General features: G+C 30.2%; 2 protein-coding genes across 13 annotated transcripts in view; one reads left to right on the top strand and one right to left on the bottom strand.

Annotated features, from left to right (window-relative positions):
• The window catches only part of LOC111034544 (regulating synaptic membrane exocytosis protein 2), a 34,944-nt gene extending 28,298 nt beyond the window's left edge, over window positions 1-6,646 (top strand). For all 10 annotated transcript variants that reach the window (XM_022315882.1, XM_022315868.1, XM_022315841.1 and 7 more), the window contains 4 exons: window positions 1,697-1,899; window positions 2,072-2,211; window positions 3,253-3,393; window positions 6,540-6,646. In XM_022315882.1, the coding sequence (XP_022171574.1) occupies window positions 1,697-1,899; window positions 2,072-2,211; window positions 3,253-3,393; window positions 6,540-6,542 (487 nt within the window). In that variant the 3' untranslated portion in view covers window positions 6,543-6,646. The remainder of the gene's footprint in view (window positions 1-1,696; window positions 1,900-2,071; window positions 2,212-3,252; window positions 3,394-6,539) is intronic.
• Window positions 5,850-15,371, bottom strand: LOC111034603 (maltase 2-like). 3 transcript variants are annotated; one of them, XR_002604563.1, is made up of 13 exons: window positions 15,182-15,369; window positions 14,989-15,087; window positions 13,089-13,268; window positions 12,839-12,996; window positions 12,429-12,554; window positions 12,102-12,343; window positions 10,170-10,368; window positions 9,446-9,701; window positions 8,935-9,130; window positions 8,418-8,561; window positions 7,510-7,601; window positions 7,075-7,137; window positions 5,850-7,013 (listed from the first exon to the last, which is right to left on the bottom strand). XR_002604563.1 is itself a non-coding variant. In XM_022315905.1 (12 exons), exons 1-11 carry the CDS (start codon window positions 15,240-15,242, stop codon window positions 7,535-7,537), a joined length of 1,728 nt encoding a protein of 575 aa, XP_022171597.1. In that variant the 5' UTR covers window positions 15,243-15,371; the 3' UTR covers window positions 5,850-7,013; window positions 7,510-7,534. The 3 variants fall into 3 exon arrangements, 2 of the variants coding, with proteins under 2 accessions (XP_022171597.1, XP_022171586.1); XM_022315905.1 differs by lacking the exon at window positions 7,075-7,137 and having other exon boundaries at window positions 15,182-15,371; XM_022315894.1 differs by having other exon boundaries at window positions 5,850-7,137.
• Between the last annotated feature and the right edge of the window lie 549 nt (window positions 15,372-15,920).

Raw genomic sequence — 15,920 nt, 5'->3', positions numbered from 1 at the left:
ATGAATATGTTTAATTTATATTATACGTATAAATACTAATAATATATTATATACTATACTATACATAAACTTACACTATTATTGATCAATAATACCGTAATATTATAATAATACCTATCCAGTCAGGGTAATAAGCATATTATATTTTTATTTTGCTTAAGTTTTTATCAAACACTTAAGCTTACTTTTATTACTATAATTGATAAACTGATGTATTTCGATGTTTATAAATTTAAAATGGATCCTATTTATATTTCAAACTCCATAGTTGGAAAACTTAAATGTTCAATTAAATGCTCATTTTTTTCAACAATTTTATACTCCAATATTAATAATTACTTAAAAATTGGTATGCAGGTTACATACTAATTTAATTGTTTGTGTTATAATTTATAATGTATCAAGAAAAACTTGTTTGTGTTCTTGTGTTAATAACATAATGTTACGGTTTGTGTTTATTTTAAACTGTTTTCAAAGTACCTACTTGATTTAATACTTATTAACGAGACATAAAGTGGACTTTTATGTCATACTATTGACTATTGTTATATTGTTTTAACATGTACAACATTTGATTCTTAATTTGTGTTAAAAAGATTCAAATTTGGAAAATAATTTCCAATTTGAACGTTTCTTTTCAACCATGTAAATAAACAGTTCAATAAAATATGGTGAGTAGTACATTCGTAGGAATCAACGTTTCATCATTAGCAGCACGTGTTACCATTATTTAAAGCTTTGCATTGTTAGTTATTGATTTTCATAGAAAGTTTATATTTGCACGTGCATGAACTGTAAATAAATGTTTTTCTAATTACTTTTAGCGACATAATTTAATATTATATAGAAAAAGACATACAATGCTGTTCAGACAAATGAAACAAGTTTCAAGTGATATTATTAATGGGTAACAAAAATATAGCTATAGGTACGTACTTCACAATGTACAGTTTTCCAAGGTGTCATACGATCACCAAAAACTAATGTTTCAACCATATCTTTAGAGATATTTCACATATAAATATTGATCAGATTACTTTTATGACACAACATAAGAGTACATTTTAAATCAATAACATAATTTCATATGTGGCTATAAAAAAATATAATAAATGTTTTAATGATGCATAGTACGCAGGAGAATGTATTAGATTTATTGAATTTTATCTACGGTTTAATCCCTAAAATAAATAAATAAATAAAATTAATTGTTTCGTATTCATACTAACCAGAGAAAAAAATGTTTAGTCGGCCACTAACATTGGTTTCTTGAACGTAGATGGATTCTGACTTCAGTGGAAATATATTTCAAGCTGTTGATTCAAATTTAATACATTTTACACTCTTTGCGTACGATGTATTGGTTTTAAAATATATTTTTTAATTAAATGCAAGAATAATAATAGGCAAGGTAAGGTAAGGTAAGGTAAGTTATATACTAGGGTAAAAAATACTTTAATGGTAATTACAATAATCATATAATATATATTATTATACTATTCTCATGTTTGGTCTTCACGTGACTATCAATTTCTTCAAGCACTATGGCGATCTTTGCCAATAATCTATGTTTTTCTTCCAATGGTTATGAATATTGTGTAGTATTATTTTTTATAAGGTAGTTCGATTAGATCGATATCGTTTATACAAACTAATTCCGTTGTAAAATTTAAAACTTTTTCATTCGTCATTTTAGCGCCGGTCAGTCCACCGAGGGCGAAGTGACCACGTTCATTGGTAAACTTGGACCAGGGCAAAAAGTTAGTCGACAAATATTGGGGACTCCATATCGAGGTGACGTTAAAATCGGATTCAATTTTTTCGTTAACTTTATGGAAGTCACTGTTTTTGAAGCCAAGGATCTAATTAATGTCAAAGAAACAAAAACAAAGCTTCCAGGTATAAAAATATGAATTACATAATTATTTATTTTGGAATCAAAATCATTAAAATGGATTCGAAAGATAGTCACGTATTGATTTAACTTCAATACCAATGTATTTGAACCTTTTTAATGTAGACATTGTTTTGTATTATGTGTAACTTTAAAAAAAATTTTATATTTTAACAGATACATATGTCAAAGTATACCTTGTGAAAGGCAAAAAGTGCGTGGAAAAACATCGTACAAAAACAATTAAAGAGAGCTTGCAACCTAAGTACATGGAAATGCTCAAATTTAAAAGTTCCCCTGCGGGTTGTTTAATCCAGGTACGCACGAAATAGCTTTTCTTAAATTATATTGTTTCTTATTATTTTGGTTAATAGGTATGATTTGGAAATTGTTTGAACAAGCTGTATAGTATGATGATTGATCTATACAAATAGTATCTATAAAACACAATAATTCTTTAAACTTTTTTAGGTGAATGCATTACACTTATTTTTGTTAAATTCCACTCCTTTAAAAAAACTTGATTTTTTTGTTAGGTACGTCACTAGCCATTAGTACTAAATTAATTTAAATGTTTCTACTTAATAAATTTTAATATATTATGTGTGTATGAAATAAAAATATTAATATTATAAACAAAATTATAAATAAAAGGGTGATACGTGCAATGAGACACTAACAATAGATCACATTGTCATAAACTGCAATAAACTCACTGAAGCACGTAAGATCCCCAACAATCCTCCCGCACCTCACCAAACACAAGAGAACACGACAGCAATCATCACATTTTTTTGAACTATACTTAAACTTTAACCCATTAATTATAATCCCCTAAAACATGTCAATATGTGTGTATATACCTACTATTTTTAGATTTAATGTACATTAGGTGGTTTATATTTCCTTCTTTAATACCTAGTAAAAACCTTTGTTGTTGAAGACTTAATAAATTATTAAAAAAATAATAATAACAGGAATTAGAATGATTATTTAAAAATGAATCAAATAATTAAGTAGATAATATTATGCTTATAGCAATAAGGTCATTGTTCCTAAAATTGATATAAATATCTAAAATTTATTGGTTAATTTAAAACATGCTGAATGGTAAGGCATTGCATTTTTACCAGAAACTGGTTGATTAATCGACAAGTTCCTGTTTTTTATCCTAGCGGAATATTCTACCTTTTCGAGATTTACGTAAAATTGCCATCTATGACTGTCAACGTCTTAAAGTTACAAATTACAAATATCACGCTAATCGGTTGTATAAATAAAACGCCTTCTTTGTATATACTGTATATATATGTATATTATACAATATAATATAAAAATTATATTTAATTATTTCGCAGGTGTCAGTGTGGGGAGATTACGGACGCGAAAAAGGAAGAAAAGTTTTTATGGGAGTGGCCGTGATTTATATGGACAGCATAACTACGAGTCCCGGATCGTCATTGACCGAGTGGTACAGGCTGTTCGGATCGTCGTCGTTGGTTAGTGTTAATGAAAGATTTCGGAATTCGTTTCCGTCATTGTACCCATGGTAGACCGTATTATCAATTTAATAGTTCCGTGACTCACCGTAGTCGTGTAATATTTTTAAGCAAAAATTAAAAAAAAAAAAAAAAACTGTAGTCTGTATTTTTTAGTGTTGTATCAAAACAATTATTGATTACACGCATTATGAACATAATAGTAAACGAGACAAGAATATTATAATAACCATTCACTACTTTAGTATTATATAATAGATATATATATATATTTATATAAAAGTTCTAGTTATATTGGTAGGTAGTGTTTTTTTTTTCTAGCAAATCGATATCCTGCAGGAGGCATCGAATTTATTGAGCCGGTCGGATCATATTTTTATGTCGTAGTAATATTTTGCATGCGTACGCTATTATAATATATTAATTAATCATCATATTATTACAATAATATTATATTATGTATATTAAAGCGGTAGTCCTCGATGGAACTACATTTCAAGACAAGCTATATGACTATATGAGACCCTTGTGGGTGTATATGTTTGGCGCGCATGGTATTTAATTTACCATTTTAATGGCACGTATTTTATATGAATTATTTGTTGGCATTAATTATTGTTGTGAACTGTTTAAAATTCAAATGAAACATTTTATACATTTTTTCTTATTTGCCAAAAATTTAAATTTGAATTTTTTGATTGCTTCAAAATTTAAATCGCATGATCATTGATCACCTCTAACTGATACGCTATTAAAATTTAATTTTTTGTTTGATATTCCGCTTCACAGGGTATCTACGTCGGACTGGTTTCTGTATACATACCTGTTATTTTGTTCATCATTTACTGCTCATATATAATGCTGATTTTTTTTTAAATGCAGATAATTGCACTATTTATCTCATAATTATTAATTACATTATATTCTAGCTTTTAAACCATAAATATATAAATAATATATACGCTTGAATTAGTTTTACGTTATGAACATAATTTCATACATTACCTAAGTATGATGTATGGTGTGAGTGTATATACCAATATATTATTATAAATTATAAAGTTTATAAAACTTACAATTTAACGATTATTATATCTCGTTTGTTGATAATTATAATTAACAATTGTAATTAAATGGCTTTCAAAATTTCCAATTTTAGATTCACATTGTGACGAATAGAGTTAATAATCGTTTATAATGATTAGTTATTTATTTGAAAAACTTTTTCGAGCTTTAAAAATGTCAAATTGTTATTCTACATTATATAATTTTAACTCTTATATCAATTTGTGATTTTCAAAAACTCAAAAAACTGCCAAAGTAAAATGTTTGTATAATATTCGATTTGTCATAAAGACTTTTTACAATATTGTTTTAACTAAAATAAACGTATCAACTTTTTAATTCAAAAAGATTCAAATAATTAAATGACTTTAAATAGTTCTGTTAATAACTTGGTATTTTTTGTATCACATAATTGGAAAAATCAACTCAGTTCAGAATAATTTTTAAAATGTAGTCAATTCCAATTTTTAATACAGCAAAAACATATCTAAGACAATTGCTTGTCTAACTACAGTAACTATTAACTAGAACTCATTCACATGTAAAATGTATACATTTTTTTAACAATCTGTCTGTTTTTTCAAAAAAATTTTGCACCAATATTTATAAACACATTTAATGTTATAAAAATTAATAACTTATTGATTACCATGGGTGATTTTGATTGATTATTATTGTTTGATAACTATACAACATAATATAAGCCCCCTCTCATCAAATGAATTGATATTTTCTAAAATAATAATACATTTTATCATTTATGAGTACCTAAGATTATTGACACTCTCAAAATAGTATACGACGATAGGATAATATAAGCTGTATTTGTTTTATATTAACTAGGTACTTACGACATTATTAAATCGTTTTATAATTATTTTACCCGAGAATTTATTGTAAATGCTTGTTGTTCGAGTTCTTTAATATTATATTATGATAAAAATAACTCAGTTTTTTATTTCATGATTTACATTTTAAATAATTATCATACTAAAATTAAAATCTTTAAGAAACTTAAATAATAAATTTATAATATTTTTTAACCAACAAATGTATGACCCTCGAAAAAACCTAATAAATATTTATTACGTTACTTACTTAATCAAATTCATTGACATAGGTGCAATTTGGGTTTGTTTTATTTTTAAATTTGCCTGGTTGATTTATGAGTAACCGTATCTTTCATTAATATTAACTTACCTTATACCCTTAACAGTTCTCAAAATTGATTTCAGAAATAGTACTGACAGCAAACGTTAAAAGAAAACATAAAACTACCCAACAAAACTTTTAAACTGGCAATAGATTGAAATCAAGAGGAGGCTACAACCGCATGTAGTGTCTCCGTCTAATAAATATGCAACATGGCAAATTTGACATCAGCAATAATACATTTTGCTCGATAAATTCTAAAATTAGGGTGAATTTACGTATCATAAAATTTATAGGTAACATTATTATATAAGGTAATTAAATTATTTAAGGAGGGTTTTATTGATATTTTTATTTTGAAGCAAATTCTGACCTTTTTAAAACTGCACATTTTTGGAACATTTCAAAATGATCATAACTTACTGAAAAATAATAATATCAACTGAATCTTTCGAGACGTCGAGATAATAATCTTTCATTTCATTTTTATCATTCATTTTAATTTTAACAATAACGGAGTAAAATGGATTATTGCAAACGTACAATTTGCATTTGCTGTGTTGTATGCTTGTAAGGCGGAGATAACTCATGCGGGTGTAGCGTCCTCTTAATAATTATTTTAATATAACAACCGAAAGTAAAAAACATATTAAGTAGAATATAAAATTATGAAATCGATTTAATCTGTTTAGGAGAATTATAATAAACAATAGGTACAGTTCAGGTGTGTTAAGCAATTTGAGAATGTATTATTGCCTGTTATATACATCTAAGGGTGTAAAGCACTTCGAAGCATCCCCCAAATTGCGCCTATGATGTTATTAAAGAATGTTTTGTGAATACAAATATTTTAATTGCATTTTTGTTTATTTTTGTTTGGTTACCTGTCTTAATGTTTTTTCTTCGTTTGTGTTTAATTTATGTTTCAGTGAGTTTTGTTGCTTCATTCTATTGGGTTTCTTCTTTGGTGGTTGCATGCAGACAACATTTTTTTGTTTTTAATTCCACTTAAAAGTATTCATTGTTTAATGTCAAGTCACAGTTATGCATTGGAGTATTTTTTAACGCAACTCTAATTTATATTCTCAATATTCTAAAAAAATTATTTGTAAATAAAAGCGAAAACAATATTACTTGTAAATAAATTATTTATTATGGAATTATGTGTTTTGTAACATTAAAACTTTCTTATTATGTCTATACATTCCTATATAGTTATAATGAAAAAACCTGTTTTTAACTGTTTAATTGATAATTAATGGAAAAACCTTAAAATAAACAGTGCATTATTTATTAAGACATTATATTTATTTAGTCCTTTGTGTCCTTTTGCACGAATCACACTCAAGTGGAATATATTTGACTTGTGTGTCCATTAACAAATATTATGCAGGTATCACAATCTATATAAAATAATTTACAATTAATAAACACGAAGAGTGATGTAGTATTACTTGTATATACGTATTAAGTATGAAATTTTATCCTCTTGTAATAATGGGTCAATATAGTACTTCCTGCAGGCTCCTAAATATCACAAACGATTCAAATATTACTTTTATTTAACTGTAATGTATGTTGTTTTGGAAATAACGCATTAAATTATTTAAATTGTCAAATATTTGATCAATATCGGGGAATCAATATGGAATAAGACGTAGGACGCAAGTATTGCATAATAATGATAATCTAACAATTTTAAAATAAATACTAAACTGAAAACAATCTTTGACTTCTGTTTAACACAAAGTTACACAAACATTTATAGTAATAATTAAAAAACTAAAATCAAAACCAAAATATTCTTATCAAGAGATAATATTTAATCTTTAAGTTTGGTCTCTAACAACATAGCTTAAGAATATCATAATGTTATTATGTTTAAGTTTAGGTACATACTTTGTGTATGAGTTTCTCATAGTTATCAATATGATAACACCAGTGATGATTTGGGTCGCATTGCTAGTGGTTTCGTTGTATCAACATAAACACTAAAACAAAAATATACTCAATCTAAATATTTAATAAATAATAATCATCAATTAATATAATATTGATCGCTATTGTGTGTTATCGTTTTAAAAATGTCTTACAAGGTAAACCTACACTTAAGCTATTATCTTAATCACTTATTGTCTATTATAATAGTACTATCTACATCTTAGAAGTAAATAAATATTGAGTTGTTTATTACATTTTTATCGCATTAAAATGAATCGGATGTCACAGTAGTTTGTGGGGTCAACTGGGTTTATAAGAACGAGGTATATAGCTATCAACTGAGCAGGTTAAAACGTCAACCATCCAAATAGATAGAGTTCATTTAATAGATAATAGACTCTATTATCGAGAATCTCGAACATTTAATTTAATGTTGCTATATAATAAATAATAATATATGCGATTTGTTTTCGAATAATAAAATACTAATATAATTGTAAATATATTATAATGAAATACTCTCAGAAATATTGGCTGACAGACCTGTATCCGGTCAGAATCGTTATTACCGTATAATAAAATGATTCATCATTGTATTTAAATTCAACCCATCAATTGCAATGGAGTGCTGAATGACGAAGTACATTCAATATCTATAGGAGAGTGACTTCCACGGTTTTTTATTTTTTTTTAATTCCAATTAAAAATACTGTTAAAATGTATATCATATTATCAATATTAATCTTAATTAGGTTTTAGGAAGAGTTTTCAAAAATGGTGGTACTTAATTAAGATTTTGTTTATATCCATTGACTTAATTCTCTGTTTGTACCTATTCTGTAGTCGGCAGTATAAGTAATACTTACTTTTCAGCGTGCCATGCATTTATGCTCGAAGTGCGGACGATCATATAAAGCGGTACGTCCTTAAAGTGTTCATTGAAAGTAATTGCTTCTTGTTCTGTCCCTACGTTTAAAACAATGTAGAAGGTCTCGTGGCCTTCCAATTGTCTGTAAACATAAAACAAAAAATTCACGCTTTTTAACTTGTAATAACAATCCAAAATATTATGTCGGACAATAATTATCCACAGTGACACTCATTGTTGAACAGAATAAATACAAAATTGACTAACGAATCGCTAATTAAAACAAACAATATGGTCACTGCCTGCAGAATCCTACGCTATATCGAATTCATGTAAGTAATTAAACAAACAGAGATTATAACCTAAACAAAAATGTACCTATACATAATAATCATTATTGTTATGTATTAACGTGGTTATTCATCTGGGAAAGATCTATGCGGTAAATTTTGTTTAAGATCCAAGCAATGTGCTTGGAGCCCTTACGAAAACAACAAAATGATTTAATACTGTACCTGGTCAAAATCAAAATCCAATCCGACGGCGTGTGCATGGTCAGATTTCCTTGGGCTATTGTCGGAGACGAACGGAGTCGCAACAACGTCTTGTACGTCTGATAGTGGCTTCTGAAGCAAGCCTTCTGAAAGGCCAAGTTGAGATACCAATGGTTACTGTTCACCGGAAGCCACGTGCGTTGGGACGTCGAAAACCCTTGGAAAGCAATTCATTGGATTTTATTCGTCGAGTCCGGGTAATAGTATGCGTATAGAGCAGAGATGACGAACCTACGACACTCTTGCGCTCTTTTGGTGACGCACTCAACTTGTTTTTTTATCATTCAAGCCACGGATGTGGGAATTTTTTAAGTTTAAAAATAGGGCCATTATATTAGTTGACACGCAAGTGAAATAAAATCCAACTAGCATATTTTATTTGACACGCGGGTACAGAAAGGTTCGCCATCCCTGGTACAGGGGGAGTCGGTAAAAATGAAATCGCGTCTTTCGACCACGAGCGCGTACTTACCGGCGTTTTGATAATCGTTCCAGTGGAATGGGGTCCTGAACGGGTCCCTCGAGTTCGCCTCGTACCTGGCCATGCCGCCGTTTATGCCGAACGGGTCGACCGTCTGGTCCCACCTTATCGTGCCGTCGGCCATACCGATTTCCTCTCCGTTGTACGTGATCGCAGTGCCCGGTAACATGGTCGCCAGCGTGTTCATCGGGTCGACCATGTCCTGACCGAATCTCGAAGCCACTCGTTTGTTGTCGTGGTTCCCCATCTAAACGTTTTTTTGTTTTTATCAATTAGCTTTCCACGCGTCCATCGTGGACTACAGCAGGTATACTGCAGGTACTATACACAGTACACTCTGCAGTAGCGAAGGGCTGCGTACACCACTTGAAAATTTAAATTTATTTTTAATTCATTCACACCGTCAATTTCGGTGGTCATTGGTTGATGAAAGTCTATAACCATTGTACACTGGACGGTTATGTTTTTTATCTACATAGTATTGAAGTACGACGAGCAATGAAACATACATCATTTTATAACGAGAGGAGAGGAAGGCATTGGTATACAGTCTGTATATTATGTATAATACTACACCGAGACTTTTCAGTGACCCCGATAATTGTATTAGACAAATAAGGTCCGGTGATGGGGGTGAAGTGTACATTAATTTCGTAAACACTAAATTTATATTGTATATTATATCTAAATATCAGCATCAGCTGCAGTTACCCACCACCCAGTTGGCCCATTGACCCGGAGGCATGTTATCCAACCACAGATTGATCGTGTTCTTTATATCAACGGCCGACGACGTTTTGTTCAAGTACGTGATAAAGTTGAAATTGAACGGCATGTGAGCCCTGCGTGTCTGCTGGCTGCTGTAGTACATCATGGTATAATTAATGGACGCGTACGCTTCCACCAACATCAGTCTAAACAATACCGACAAGAGAGGTGATTTGTGTACACAGTTATTGTGTTGATATAAAAAAACCCAGAATAGAGCAGCTCAATGTTTAATTCGTCTGGTATAAAGGTTATGATTAAAATGAGGCTTTGTCAAAACAAAGATGTAATTTAAAAAAAGTTGTCAGGAAAAATGTGAATTGTTGATGAATCGGATCCAAATCAGAATAGCGGTCATACAATGAACTTATATTTGAACAGCGATTAATATTGTAACACTGTCTACTACACGGTTAGCAGGTTACATAATAATACAAACAAATAATAGGAGATTGGTAGTATGTCTATTACTATATATAGGAGCTTTAAATCGAATAAAGTATCTGTGTGTTATGTTCTCGAGTCGTTGAACTTTAACGAGTGAAGATATTTTTAAAAGTATTACTCGATCAATTACATTTTATTATTTTTAAATTTCCATTCACACGCTTAATTCATTAAATGTATGCATAATTAATTGACGTATTTAATTCACTTGTAAACCGATATAATTATTATAATTTTTATTTTTTGCTAGAAACGAATCTTTTTTTAATTTGTATTACTGCTAAATTATACACGTTTGTTGTTTGTACGGAAATGTTATTTTCCCATGACGTAGATTTTGTCTAAAACTATTTAAAGTAGAAGATAAATAATAATTTCATTAACCAATGTACACATTATACCTACTGGTTTTAATTACAGAAACCATGAACACTAGTAGAAATAGAAAAATTAATAAATGTAAGTGATTTTAGAAAAAAATGTCTCCGATAAAATGTAACGCTATATTTTTTTCATAGTGCATAAATAGTAATTAAGTTGGTTATGGCCAGCTGCTTTAACTTTCAAAGTAAAAGTTTAGTTTAAAGGCACATACAGTTTTATAAGTATTAGTTAAATTATTGATTATATTGAATATTTAAAGGTTTATTTAATATTGTTGTTGTTTAATATTTAAAACGATTTTTGTTATTATCGGAAAAATATTGATCATAAGGATTTGAAACATTCTACAGTTATTATTTACTATAATTATTCAAAATTAAATTTTCAAAATATTTATATTGTTGTGATTTAAAAAATGTAGGGATTTGGAACTCATCGACATTTTTTTATACTGCCGTGTACTTCACACAAAGACAATTTAAGAAAAAATGTTTTAATTAATTGAGGGTTAGTTGTACAACGAACCATTTCACAAAACCAGTTCAACACTAAGTAATAAAAAATAACAGAAATAATATTATATATAATATTATTGTGCAATATGTGTTTTTTCGAAAATTAATTCAACCTAGGTACCGTTTTACTAATAAAAAAAATAAACTACAAATTACAATATAAATATATAATAAAATATCCTTAGAAATATAGTCTGAACGGTCTGTATCCACTCAGAATCGTGTTCGTGTAAAATAATTTATCATTGAACTCGAATGTAACACTCGTCTACTATTACAGTTACCAACATCGTACTCGAAATCTACCGGCAGTGCAACTTTTCAGATTTTTGTTGGATTGCATAAAATACATTTTAAATTATTATTAGAACACTGAACAAAATATAAATCGACCAACCCACAAATTCACACTTTGATGAAAAGTAAGCCAACATACCGTTATAGTAGGTAGTAATGTTGAAAATGTATGCAGGGGGACATTTTCAGATATAATAATAATCAAATAGTTAATAATTTTTTTTTTCTCTCAATACCTTGTGTTCCCGTCCCGGTTGGTGTACTCGTCCAAAACGGCTCTAAATTCTTCGACGATTTTATACGTGCCCGGCTGATCCCTAGATAACTTGTGATCGAGCAAGACATATGTGTAATTGTCGTCGACGACATTCGGATGGATCACTAGTTCGTCTTCGAACGTTATGTCTTCTAAAATGTATGGCAAAGCGTCTATGCGGAATCCGTCGACGCCGATGTCCAGCCAAAACCGAAGTACGTTCTAAAGAAATCGAATGTTTAGGATGGGGCTGAACAGAACGATTGAATACTACACAAAGATTCTATACAAATTCAATAGGTAGTACCTTCATTTCTTCTAATAGAGCCGGTGAGTTGTAATTTAAATCTGGTTGTTTGGTCGTAAACTGGTGCAAATAGTACTGTCCCCTTTCTGCAGACCACTCCCAAGCACTTCCGTCGAAATTGTTTCGCTTAAAGCAGATAGTAATAATAATATAATGATAATTGCGCGGATCATCTTGTTAATATATGGACAATATTACAAGCGATTTAAGGTTGGCCCTAAAAGTGTTAAGTCTTAAATTAGACACACAATAGCGCAGTACTCGTTTTGAAAATGTCTTCAACTTAGTAGTGAATTAAGTGAGTCATAATCCCGGTGTCCTCAACCATCACACTCAAGAATATTCAATGCCATAATGAGTACCGTATATGACGTAAAATTAATTTGTTGTTTAGTTACTACATTTCTCACCCAATTATTTGGAGGTATTCTGTTACCGCTTTCGTCTACTTTTCCGTCTAGCCACACGTAGTATTCCGTGTAAGGATCGATTTTTTTGACTGATTTTTGAAACCACTCGTGTTCATCACTTGAATGGTTTGGCACAAAATCCAATAGAATACGAACTCCTGAAATCAGGTGTCCAAACGCGTTTCATGATTGTACTATGGCGTGTGACTAGTATTTACGGTTTTATTTTTCACAAGCGAATAAAATATACCGAGCGATTTGAGTTTCCTCTGGAGTGATAAAAAGTCTTCCATCGTTCCGTAGGTGCTGTCGATGCTTACAAAATCGGAAATGTCATAACCGAAATCAGCCAGGGGAGATTTGAATATTGGTGACAGCCATATGGTCCCAATACCTGTTTCTTGAAAATGTTCAGCCATTTGTTCTATGCCTGTACGACAAAATAAAATATAATTGTATTTGTTACAGATTTCAAAATTTTAGCTTACATCTACTGTACAGTTTTGGTTTGCCTAACATGATAAATAAAAATAATAATTTTACTAATTTAAAATAAAATACATTGCTCTAAAATGCATGTCATATTGTCATGTATCGGTACAAAGTATACCTAAGTAGTTAGTACAATATGTCAATATGTGTCATTGAACTATTATTATCTCGACGTTTAAATCAAGAATCGTTATTTATTACGTAATCAGGTAATATTAACATTGTTTTGAATGTTGTCATAATGTTTTGTATTGTTACTAAGCTTGTTGTACCCGCATCTATAGGTATGTTTTGTTTCCAGACGTTACTAATTATATAAAAGTATAAAATAATGTTTTCTTAACATAATTTTGAAGTTTAATATTTTTTGTACTGATCCTTAATATTGTATTTATATGTACACCTATCAAAATGACGTGATTAATACAACATTTATTTTTTGTTTGAATATTAAAAAAAGTTTAAAATATGATAGTTTAAAAAGAAAATGCATAAGTACACATTTAATATATATAATTTAACATTGGTTTGTTGCTGATTTGGGGATCTATTTTGCTAGGCATATGCGGATATTATTCGTGCACACGAGCGTTCGGATGCATTATATTCGTGGTATAAGAACGTTATTTGGTGTTTTGTACTACAGCATACGGAATTAAGGTCTACAAGAATCTTTGACCAAGCAGATATTGTTTGTAATTATGACCCATTATATCCGAATCTTAACTTTGGACCAATACGAAAATCATGTGAATATTTAGAAGAAAAAAAACACGTATATACATCGTATATTATCTCCGAACCTATGCAATACCAATGTACATACTGTGTATACATATATTACATTTACCCACACCACATTTTTTTGAGTTTGTCATCGCCTTATTTTGGGTCAGTAAAAATACTTAAATTTTTTACTTCAGCGGTTTTTCTGGTAAAAAAATAAATACAGTTGAAACTTTGGTGGGGGGGGGGGGGCAATTTTAAAAACTAACAGCCATATACATGATTATTGATTACTCACTCAGCTATTATGTATGGATTTGAGATAATATTTATTTTGTTGTTATAGAAGGTATTCGAAAACCGGCTTTCACATGCCCTATACTACTACTATATATTGCAATTATATTACTATGACCAAGCGTTTATACGAGCAATTTCGTCGTACGTTTGTTTCCAACGGATGATGTATAAAATACAATTTTCGTGATGCATAAGAAAAATACACACACGAGCGGAAGTCAATAATATGTACGATAAGGTTATGTATACTAATAAAGATGTTACAAAATACCGTTTTGGAATTTCATAAGAAAAAATTCAAATTTTCGTGTACTGATTGCATTCGTACGGTGTACAAGACAGACCCCAGGAACTTAGGTTTTCACGGGCAACATCTCAAGTTTTCATTAAAAATAAAAAATATCAAGTGTTGCGGCTTTTTGTTATCACCTTACAGGCATACCGCATATATTTTTTGTAAGTACGACTCAAAGACCATATATAAATATACATACTTAATTTGTAAATATTTTCTATAGTATAGCCTTTTTTATAGTTTATCCCCGGAAAATTGTAAAAGAAGCATTATATTACCTGTCTACATGCCTAAAAAGAAAAAAACGTGCTGTTGTACACTTATACCTAATTATTACCTTTGAGGTCTCCAATGCCGTCACCGTTGCTGTCTTTAAACGATCTTGGGTATACTTGATAGATGACACCGGTCTGCCACCAATCCAATTTTGAGGGTTCTAGAGATGTCGGCGTACGTATTATACTCACGGTATTTTTTATCCATAAAATAAAAAGAGAAGTCCTAAATTTAAAAAAACAAAAACTACTTACCGGCATTTGCAGCGCTGAACGCTATCGTTATTAAAACGACCAAGCAACAGAGGTACGTCATACTGTCGGCACTCGGAGCGATCGTCTGACGGCCGGTGTGTGAATTTTTGGATATTTGTACGGTTTGATAATTATTTCGCCCATGACCTTACGAGTGCGCTAAAAATATTAGGTAGGTACCTATTTAATTATTCACTCGGCTGTCGTACCGTAATGGTGGACTCGGGACCATATGAGGCGTAAGTGGCGCGAGTACACGAAGCGTGACATCGGTCGAGAATCGAGTGTTTGCAGTGTTTGCAAATAGAGTTACGAATCCAACGCTAAATAATGATAATAATAATAATAATAATAATAATAATAATAATTACGAGTTGGACAGACAGCAAACAAGTGAAATGTTTGTTTTTCACAACCAAATTATTATGTAATCGTTTTTTTTTTCGAGCAATAAGATTCGTTTTCCATAGCTGGCTTATAAAATCGCATTATTGTTTATTATATACTATATAATCATATGGTATACGGATCGATATTTGGTCGGTTCTGCGAACGATAATTTTAAAGTTTGGACAACCGTGTACGTGTTACAAGATAATAAACGATAATCGATTGCGTGTGCGGATTGTTTATTTGGTTTCAAAAAACTGACAAGGATTCGTCGAGGCTATATAGTCTAGGTTAACCTGGACACGTTCACCATAATAATAAGGATCAATAATTATCCAAAACACGGTAA

This window comes from Myzus persicae, unplaced genomic scaffold (assembly GCF_001856785.1).
Source record: "Myzus persicae strain clone G006 unplaced genomic scaffold, MPER_G0061.0, whole genome shotgun sequence".
NCBI classification, from domain to species: domain Eukaryota; kingdom Metazoa; phylum Arthropoda; class Insecta; order Hemiptera; family Aphididae; genus Myzus; species Myzus persicae.
This window is presented reverse-complemented; position numbering and strand designations above follow the sequence as displayed.